Raw genomic sequence first — 10,868 nt, 5'->3', positions numbered from 1 at the left:
CTGACATGATATACTTTTGAAGCAAAAGATTATTAGTTTAGAATTCACACAAACATTTAATAAGCATAATATTTATTGGAGTTAATATTTATCAATTTTTTGCACAACAGCAAAACATTCTTGCTTATACAAATGAATATCACCAAATTTTTGCACCACAAATCTCAAGATATACTTCAATAGAAGTAATTTGAAAAATATATAATTTTCTAGGTATATATATATATATATATATATGGAGTGTTTCAAATTGAAAAAAATATGCACGGTTGATTCAACTATAAAAAAAAGCTGTTAAGAAAATAAAATGTTACTGAATGATGTGATAATCCAACCAACTTCACAATACAAGACATTAAATAAATAAAATAACAAGTAAAGATAAAGCAGATAAAATGGAATAAAACCCATAGAAAATGTCCATTTCAAGCAACCAAAAGAGAAGAAAGTTAACAAGAACAACTGAAAAGCCATAAAAATAGAATAGAGAAAGATGGCACCGAAGAAGACAAGAAGAGGAGGCAGATAAGTAGTAGAAAAAACGGAGAAAAATCTAGGGCCGGATATTTGCAACAAATCCAAACCGGCGTGTCCATTGGCACGGGCACCCGTGCTGAATCAGCCTCAATTCCACGTGGGACCTAACTCCGAAAGATGGCAAGTCAGGATAGGCCCGACTTCTCTCCAGTGCTAGCGTGGCGCCATCTGCCAACTCACTGACTTGGCACGCCGCAAGCCTCCCAAATATCTCGATGGCGGGCTTTTCTCGCCGATGGCGGGGATGGGTCACAGAGCGAGAGTGACATCCCCACCCGCGCCCGTCCGTGAGGGAGCCACGGCGGGGCCAGTGTAGCGATGACGACGACGAGGGGAGAGTGGTAGTGTAGTGTAGTGAAGTAGTGGTAGTGGTAGTGTGTGTTATTGGGGACTGGTAAAGTCTTGCTTGCTTCGTCGTTTCCCTTGCTTTGCTTTGCGAGCGAGCGAGGGACGGGGGGCGGGGGCTGACTGACTGGAAGATTACTTTTAATGAGCCCTCACGAACTCCATCTGTCACCTCCATTTCGCTTGTAATTGTTAGATAATATCTATCCCCCCTTCATGTCTCATCTGTTCACTTTCGCCATGCTTCTTCTAGATTTTCGATGGCGCTGCTGTAAGTAAGTAAGTAAGTCCAGTTTCAAACGGGGGAGGAGAGAGACTCCCCCTGCCAATTCGGAAGCCGTACGTCTCCCGGTGTGACGTAATGGCTGATTTTGTGTTTGCGTTTGCGATTTTATTTATTTATATGTTTATTTATTTTCCGTTTCGGATGCGTTGAGTAATTCGAGGATTCTGATTTGATTTTTTTTTTTTTTTTTTTTTTTTTTTCGACTCGATTTAGGTGAGTTTGTCAGGTGGCATTTCGATGACCATCGACTTTCGGGTGTCGTGGTTCATGAGCATTTGCGGAGGTGCTGGTGGTTACCAGCGGAGGTCGTTTCGTTTCGTTGATGGTGTTGGGACTAGTGTTGGCGAGAGTGGCTTCGTGATTGATCGTTTGGTTGTGGAATGGTGTAGTTTGTGTAAGTCGATTAGTTATGGTTTTAGATGTTAATTGCTGGTTCAAGTAACAATCGGTTGATTCGGAAGGATTGTTGGATTTGTGAGGCAAGTACATTGGTTCCTTTGGGTGTATGAGTTGGATGCACGCGGCTTTGACGATTGAGATTTGGTGGGTAGGGATTGTGGAAACACAGAGTGTGGAAGTTGGTAGTGGAGGATGTGTTGATGCAATTCTGGGTTGGCGGGCTGGGTAGGGGATCGAAAGAGGTGGAGAGAGATAGGAGGGAGGGGAGGGGAGGGGAGGGGGGGAGGTGATGAAACAAGGCGGAGAGGGTCATACACAGATGACAGCGAGGTTGCAATGAGAGATGACGCTAGGAATAATACAGCGGCTAGCGGAGGATGCAGCGTGCGCATGTGGGGCTACCTGCCTGCTGCGTCCCCTCAGCGGGCGCCGCTGTTGCAGCCTACACCGGTGCCCAGTACGCCGCTCAATGATCCGCTTAAAATGGTCTGCAATGGCGGATGTGGATTTGGGATTGCTATCTCTGGTACGGAGCCTGACCGAACGTAACCACTTGACTGAGCGCAGACTGTCTGTTGAATACCTTAATTCAGACGTTTTTTTGGAATCTCCTTCCCAACGTGCAATTTTTGAAATGAATATTTGATTGCGTTAGGAGATGTCAATCATCGAATCGTTGTGAAACTCTGGAGACAGGATTTTCTTAAGTGGGATGAATTAGAAATAGGCGTTAAGCTTCTACTACTCTAAAATTGGTCTTGTAGTGCTAGGGCAGTTGACAACACCTGGTTAAAAATTTCGCGTGAATCGTTGATATACCCCACACGCTGCCAATCTTTTTCAAATCGCTAGATAGAAAGAGATTGATTCTAAGAATGTCAGGCCTGATTGCGAAACATAGGCTTTGTTCTGAAAATAATTAAGAAGATGTGGAGTTTGACTTTAAGACTTGTTCGAAGAAATTAAATCAACTGATAGAAGTAATGCCTATTAGGCGCCAACTAAGCGTTAAGTTTACACATGTAATGAAGGGACATCTCAGGTCATCATGTTTGTAGTTGGAGTCAGATCAAGATATTTTCGATAAGTAATTCAAAAAATGCGAAGCGCACTCAGTGAACTGGTTGTTCAATCTTCGTTGTCGAGGAGCTATCAGAAGACTTGAGGAGCTCGGATTCATTTTGATGGTGTTTTTGTAGTTTAGTCCAGGGGTGACCAAAGAAATTCAATATGAATTCGATGTGAAGGAAGTGAAGGTTGTTTCAAACGTTGAACTGATAGCATTCTAAACACGATTGAATTCGTGATTGCTGTTGGTGTTTTACATGCAGAGTCCGGTAAGCTCAATACATGGGGTTCTACCACAGAGCTTGGACAGTGCTACCTAATCTCTGGCAAACAGCAGGTAAGCGCCCGATTGGAGTGGTTTTACGACAGTTCAATGTTTTCCTCTTTTTATCATTGGGAAATGATTTCATTGCGTGGTGTAAGTCGACGGATGGTTGGTGCTCTATCTTGTCACGGGTTTGGTGGCTTCCGAGCTGTGCAGTTAACCAGGGTTTAACGATATTGCTCATTCTTCACCAACAGCTGAGTTGATACTACAACACGCGGGGTGAATGTTGTTATGAGAACTTGTGAACCCGTGTGGATGATACTATTTGTTTAGAAAAACAATGGTTTGATGGCGGGACTTCATGGAGTACCAGTGACTTGACATACGAACCTGTGTACAGGCTCATCCTAAATTCACCAAATTGGGTCAATTGGACATATTATTGCGACAATTCTGAAATGTTATGATATTCGTAAGGGAATAACTCACATCGCGGTTGTTCATGCCTCCCAGGAAGTTCCTGAGCCTTACTCACTACCAACGGAATCCCCTATCATTCAAGCAGCTGGAGGTTGGGCGCACTGTGCAGCTGTTACAGGTAATTTTACCCACTTCTGTTCTCCTATTCCACCTGTACAAACCATTGATTTTCTCGTGCCATTATTCTTCAAACCTTGTTGAGATCTCACCTCCACCACCTTAACTGCGGATAGTTGATACTGATTGAGATTAGGTGTACACCAATCAGTCATTCAAACCACGCTCACTCACTATGACTGTGTGCCACCTTGCCCTTCTTTTCCTGTTTCCGTTGGTTTATTGGCATTCAGAACGAGTACATGGCAATTGCTGTCTGGAAAATGAAGCCTTATTTGAAGTGATTCTGACGAAAATGAAAGCTGTTTGAGCATCATTGCTGTACCTTACTTGCTTGTCGGAAATGACAGCCGCAGAATATATTTTTTTCCGAAGAGACATCATGAAATCATATGTACTTCATGGCGATTAAAACGATTGACTTGTACTGTAGGCAGAAGATTAAGTTGGTGATGTCTCAGACGACTCACAGATTTTGGTTGTAAATAAGATTGCAGTATTTTCCTTCTGCTTTTCAAGAAAAGTCTTTGTGTTTGTTCAAACGATACGTCTTTCAGGCATCTGATGAGCGATATTGTTTCGTTGTGTTTCATTGCTTATTCAACGCAGTAATCAGTATTTGTAATTGTATTACTGGAATAGGATTCTGCGCAATTCAGTGATGCAGTGTCACTACAATTATAAGTTCGCTCGCAATTTTTATCAATTCTTTTGGCTTGCAAACTACGTAGTCTGAAAACAATGTAGTTTGTCGATGTAAGTCAATGTTGAACGTGTAGAAGGTTGGAGATTGTTAACTGCCTCTTACTAGGTCCTAAGTTGAGCAGTTAGTTGTGTAAGTTTCTAAGAATTTAGAAGAGCCTGTCTCGTTCCTTTGCACTTATTTTGAGTTTATTTTTGAACATGTATGGCAGTGGGAGATTCTGTCTCTGCACAGCTCAGTTGGCATTTGAGTCTGCTTATGCCAAGAGTGGAGCAGCTGTCAAGCTTTTGAGCAACTCCTGGATTCAGCTCACCGCGTGGCCTCATTATCTGTTTCTCTGGACGATAGGATGAGCACGGTGGGTGAGGCTGTTATAGATGATGCCTTAACGTCTTAGACATAAGTAGCAATTAGAGTCTTAAGGAGTTCAGAATACTGGCTGCATGGCTAGTTTAATCAGTGACCATTACACTTCGCCCACACCTTTCTCCGAAAAAATATTGTGAGGTGTAGCATTAATCGATAGAAAAGCATTATATGTGAGTGATTTGACGTATTCGGCACGTACAATAAGCTGATGAGATTCGAGTAGAATTCAGGCAAGTTGCGTTGCAATTAGGTTCAGGGTATTTTTGTTTATTTTGATTGACGTGTGCTTCTTGCTGAACAATATCCATTATTTCGATAAATGGAGCAGATGATTGATCTGCAATGACAACTCAAATCGGAAAGTCTTTCATCCATAATTATTGTGAATTTACATTTTTTATGAAGACTTATCTGTCATTTATTCATCTATGACTTCGTATACTCTTTTGAGTAGATTATGGACGACTGTTTGCAAGTTAGCAGGATCAACGTTGATCTGGATGTCTGGAATATGTAACACTGAACGTTAAACCTGTTTTTTCCGTGGTAGCTGGAGCACTAACTGCTTTGAATATTGACATTTCTTCGGGTTGCTTTTTATACTTGGTTCTTCTGAAAATCTCAAATAGCCACTCAAGAAGTACCCACTACATACTTTCTTAGATTCTGCACATTGTCCGGAAGCCATGGTTTGAGGTAAAGATCGTAGCGTCCCTTAGCAATACTAAGCCCCAAACTTAGTTGATGACAGCTTTCGTCAAATTTCTATCATCGCGGTCCCTTGTGTTTTGAAAGTGCCTGCAGTACTTGTTGATATTACAACCCACGATTATCTTAGTTTCAGAATCTGATAATATGTGGGAAAATATTTATGATGCATCCCAGTTCTTATCCTCTTGCCTGGTTGGACAGTAATTGGGACAATAATTTTGTTTTATTTCTTATTTTACTGGTTGTTTCAGGCTTTTTGTTCATTTTTTCTGATGCAGTGCTATCAGACAGATGCGTCCTGATTTTCATTACTCTCACATGTGAAATTCACGACCGAATAGTCTTAACATTGTTTTAGTGGTTTCCGAAAAAATTCTTGGAACAGCTGAAAGTTGAATGTTAATTATTGAATGTTGAGAAGAGCGCGTGGATACCTGGTCCTTCACTGGATTTGTCAGTTTTGAAAAGCTCGGATCATCATGTTATAGATCTCATGTGTTTCAGTTAGTCATTACTAGGTCCCTTTAGATGTATGAAAATCTTTTTGAAATGTTTTGATAATAAGTAGTTGCGACTGTTCTGAATAACCTGACTAGCATGATATCCATGCACAGGTGATGGTGAAGTTTACACGTGGGGCTGGAGTGAATGCGTTCCAAACATAAAGTCTAATCCAGACGAAACCGAACAAGCACAGGGAGATGATACATCCCCAAGTGGTCCTAACACAAGCTTACAGTTGTCTCCAAGAAACAATGTGGTCTCTGCTATTAGTAAACCATCATCATCTGCTCCACCTTTGCGCAACGGTGGGGTATTGCTGGGTAAGCAGAGTGGTCGACAGAATCATCGAAATTTGACATGTAAAACCTCTGAAAGTAAGGGTGCCGAAGAAGTTCTCAAGAAAAGAAAAGTCGTAAGCTTTGAAGATAGAGGATCACCGGAAAGCCCCACTGCAGCCGAGGAGAATGTTTTTGCTCCACCTTGTTTGGTAATTTTGGATCCTGGAATCAGGATTAGTACAGTGGCTGCAGGTGGACGTCATACATTGGCTTTATCAGGTATGTATTCATTTTCATATGACTTAATTTTTCCCCATTTTGGAAACATTTACAGTGCTTTGAATTGTGTACTGTCTACATTGGTAGGGACATTTAAGTGTTGATGAATTCTTTTTGTGTGGGAGACAGATGCAGGCCACGTTTATGGTTGGGGTTATGGAGGTGAGGGCCAACTCGGGTTGGGCTCGCGCACGCGTATTGTGTCAACACCGCAGCGTGTTCCATGCTTCAGTTCATTAGAAAATGGGGTTACAATAGGTGAAGCTTCTATTCCTGGGAGTTGCGTAACACGAATTGCTTGTGGAGGTCGCCATAGTGCTGTCATTACAGGTACTTACGCGATTATGATATTCAATTCTATTTCCTTCGTTATTCCTCCACTTGAATGAGCTTAGCACATTTGATCATTATTCAACTATCCTTTTTGATGGGACGAGTGCGTTGTTGCATCTGGATATTGTAAATACAGGCATCTGATTGTCAACTAGAATATATTTACGTTAGGGAACTTGGTGGGATCTTACATTTGTTCATGGCACTAAGCAATAACCGTGGTATGCACACTCTGCTTTCCTTGTTGTTTGTGGAACAAATATGCGAATTGGGGGCTTGGAACTGCTTTTCTAACGATGATTCCTGTTCTGATCACAGACGCTGGAGCTTTGTTAACTTTTGGATGGGGTCTATATGGGCAGGTTTGTTTCCTTGTTTTTTCTTTCATGATGTTTCAGCAGAAGCATCAGGTTTTCTTGGAAAATTTTGACATGAATTGTTTTTGAATTACTATATCTGACACCCTATTACTTCGTCGGTGATTGGAGGATATAAATGATGCTTTTATCGCATAATGATTCTATTTTAATAACATGAAGCAGTGATGTACGATGATAATTTTGGGGATACCACTCTTGTTAGCAGGTTGGCCAAGGCAGTACTGAGGATGAGCTAAGCCCTTGTCTTGTGTCAGCAATGAGAGGACTTCGCGTCGTAGGGATAGCAGCAGGCTTATGGCACACTCTTTGCATAACTGACATTGGAGATGTGTATGCTTTTGGTGGCAATCAGTTTGGCCAACTTGGTGTGGGTGGTAACACAGCAGAGGTTGCGTTCCTTTTTCCTTTGAATGCCTTCGATTTTATACAATTGAAGTTGATAGCAATGCTATCTATCATACGTATTTTGAAGTGTCACTTATCAGAGGTTCCATTTGTCACTTTTTGAACCTCGGATGCAGTTGCTCAATTTGCTATAATACTCTTCCAACTTTCAATAGGCTATTCAAATTTTAGTTACCATGGTTTCAGAAGAATTGGCTTTCTTGGAATACGAAGGCGTTAGAATCCCGGAATACTTCTGCATGAAAAGCACTGTAGATGTCTCAAGATACAACGTTTGCGTTAATCCTATGAACTTTTGTTCTATCTTCAATTTCGATGTCATGCGGCAGAAGTATCATAATAGTCTGAGTGTAAACCACGAAGAAACGCCCATAAGAGAGGACATGCAGTAGAATTTGCAGGAAAATTTTGCTATCTTGCAGACATAGAAGACGCACAATGCATTTTTAATCTGCTTTAGTGCGCAGGTTTGACTGCTCTTCATGTTGACATGACCCTGCGATTCCAACGGTTTACAGCCATGCAGGTCACGGTCTTCAACATGTCCTGACCGAGGTTCGATGTTGAGTTTCACGGTTTATCAACACAAACTATTAACACAAGCTCGTGCATTTTTACAGACGTCTCCACGGCTTGTTGATGCACCGCTCTTGGAAGATGAAACGTCTGTAGCAGTTGCATGTGGTGCTCGCCATAGTGTGGTGTTAACAGGTATCCGAAGATGTCTCCTATTTTTTTTCCTTTCCTTTTTGCGGTTATTAGGGTACACAGAGAGTATAATCATTTACCTCAATGATATATTGTACACTTTTTGTTAGATCTTTCACCACAGTTTCGCAAATGTTCTATTTTTACAAAATCTGAACTGGGACGTTTGGTGCACCGCAATTTCTACTGGACTGATATGTATGCTCTCGTCTTCAGGATCAGGAAAGATTTTCGCGTGGGGTTGGAACAAATATGGACAGGTAAATTTCAATCTACTAACCTAACCTCAGTTCTCTATTGCTCTTGTATAAATGCGTCGATTTTAGCCTGTCAATGCTTGTTGTAGACTTAAATTCGCCTCATTTGAATAACTCATCAACTTATATTCAGAATAAAATTAGTTCTATAGAATCGCAGTTATGAGAAGGAAATACCTTAAATGCTTTCATCATAATCTTGTCAGTATCTTGAATGATGAACTTAGTGGACGACGTATTGGAGATATTCTATAAGTCTTCATGGTATTTGTAAGATCATCATTCGATTTACTATGTTATCTTGGGCTGGTAACTCAGAAGGTTCATATTTTATAAAAGAGTTTTGAGGCTTATGTCAATCTGAATGTTTGTGCAGTTGGGTTTGGGTGACAGCAACAACAGAGATCTGCCGGTGCAAGTAACTATGAATGATGGTGGACGTGCAGCCAGTATTGCCTGTGGGTGGTGGCACACCCTGGCTTCAGTTCATATCAAGTGATTTTCAACAGCGGAAGAGTCGTGCAATCTGGCTTCTTGTAAATGTTTTTCCTCTGTGACTGCATAGAGTTGAATCACTTATTTACCGGGTAGTACTGGCAACTCGTGTTACTTTTCCAAATAAGCTTACAAAAAACAAAACATGTGGCCTCGTTTCTCAACCAACAAGAAGTGGGCTCTGCTGGTTTTCAACTGTTACATGTATGTTTCAAGTTCTGCCAATGTACAACCTGAGATTTTTCATAAAAAAGGTATCACTATTACAGAATAAAGGTCTGATCTAATGTCATTGCATTAAATTTATCTATCGTAGAATCGTAGTCACAAACCTCACACACAATAAACGCTCATAGAGATTTGGATTCATTATTCAAGATACTATCACCATTCTCTAGGCCATAAAAAGATAACAATGATGGTAATGCAATTTTTACCAAACAAAATTGTATAGCTTTACCATTCAAACATCCATTTTTATAAACTGCAATGAGTAGACATATGATCTATATTTTTGTAAATATTTCAGTTATAACTACTAATTCATCAACTAAATTTAAATTTTAAAAACAAGATGAAGGAATAATGTTCATATATGTATAAAAATATATATGTTCTTTGTTAATGTATTTTATTAAAAAACAAAAATACTAAATATAATTACAGACACTTTTAAATAAATTTATATTTTTTATAAAAAAATGATTTTGCGAGTGAAAAACTATCTATTATTTTGTATATACTAGTAGGCAATTTAGTAACAACATTATTGTATGTGTGAAGAATATTGCTAATATAACCACAAATTTTATTGCTACTACCACAATCTCCCATCCACCATAAGCCATCTTTGTTCAATATCTCTCAATCAATTGATTTTTGTCAGTTTAATACCTTTCAAACTATTTGATTAAATATAATTTTGTATTGGAATAAAAAGAACCAAAGAAATATGTTCAATGGATGGTGAGTTGTAGAGAGAGTAATAAAAATTATAGTGACAATGGCAATATCCTATATATATTTATTTATTTATTCTAGTAATATTAAAAATATTTTAATGAGTAATTTATATATATATATATATTAAAAACTATAAATTATCTTATTTAGTTCTTTAAATAATTACAACATTTTTTTCATATATTTATATGATATTTTTTTTTATAGACTTATACTAGAAAAAATCATCTTAACATTTTTCAATGCATCAAGGATTTGAACTTTTAATTTATATTCATAAATTATTACATAATAGTAATACAATAACTATATATATATATATATATATATATATTGTTTTAAATTTTTGTTTGATAAAAGACTAAAGAAATATAAAAGAGTAAAGCCAAAAGTCAACTTTTTAAATATTTTTTTATAGATTAGGTATAAGTTTTTGATAATTTATTATTAAAAAATAACTATAATAATATTTTTTTAATAAAATTGAAACACTATGATTTTACTTATTATAATTTTAAAATAATTTAGTAAAATCTTGCTATTTAAAATTTATAAAAAAATGTTTTTTAATTTTATTAGAAAAAGATATCTAATTATAAAAAACTTAAATGCACTTTGAACGTAACCTTGATATACGCAAAAAGTTATAAAGCTAGTTATATCTATACAAAGAATATGATGCATAGAATATAATATCATTTATGCATTGCTACTTATAGATCATTACTTTGCATTTGTAAAATCGTTTATACTTTCTTGTATACTAAAAAATATTACATTGAGAGATTAATATCAAATCAAATAATCTATTATACTATAACAAATTTTGTTTTATAGATTCTATCATAAGATTAAATAAAAAATACTATTAACTTACTTGATTCTTGATTATTTAACTGATGTCAAAGTAAAAATTTTATTTTATATTTTACCTTCAAAAATATTTAATTGTGTACGATTTTTTTCAATTTCTTAGTAGTGAC

General features: G+C 37.9%; 1 protein-coding gene across 1 annotated transcript; it reads left to right on the top strand.

Annotated features, from left to right (window-relative positions):
• Nucleotides 1–1,774: 1,774 nt before the first annotated feature.
• Nucleotides 1,775–9,123, top strand: LOC112275959 (uncharacterized). The gene is made up of 10 exons (XM_024506792.3): nt 1,775–2,093; nt 2,899–2,972; nt 3,417–3,501; nt 5,898–6,344; nt 6,474–6,674; nt 6,996–7,039; nt 7,263–7,445; nt 8,083–8,173; nt 8,387–8,430; nt 8,804–9,123. Exons 1-10 carry the CDS (start codon nt 1,904–1,906, stop codon nt 8,924–8,926), a joined length of 1,482 nt encoding a protein of 493 aa, XP_024362560.1. The 5' UTR covers nt 1,775–1,903; the 3' UTR covers nt 8,927–9,123.
• Nucleotides 9,124–10,868: the final 1,745 nt, after the last annotated feature.

This window comes from Physcomitrium patens, chromosome 23 (genome assembly GCF_059467195.1).
Source record: "Physcomitrium patens ecotype Gransden chromosome 23, ASM5946719v1, whole genome shotgun sequence".
NCBI classification, from domain to species: domain Eukaryota; kingdom Viridiplantae; phylum Streptophyta; class Bryopsida; order Funariales; family Funariaceae; genus Physcomitrium; species Physcomitrium patens.
The sequence above is the reverse complement of the archived record's forward strand: the minus strand, read 5'-3'. Positions and strand labels throughout refer to the sequence as shown.

Excerpts from the sequence above, each read along its gene's own strand:
- LOC112275959 (XM_024506792.3), top strand. The coding sequence starts at position 1,904 with ATGAGAGATGACGCTAGGAATAATACAGCGGCTAGCGGAGGATGCAGC. Across the intron at positions 3,502-5,897 it reads GCACTGTGCAGCTGTTACAG|GTGATGGTGAAGTTTACACG; the intron begins GTAATTTTACCC and ends ATCCATGCACAG. Across the intron at positions 6,675-6,995 it reads CCATAGTGCTGTCATTACAG|ACGCTGGAGCTTTGTTAACT; the intron begins GTACTTACGCGA and ends TTCTGATCACAG.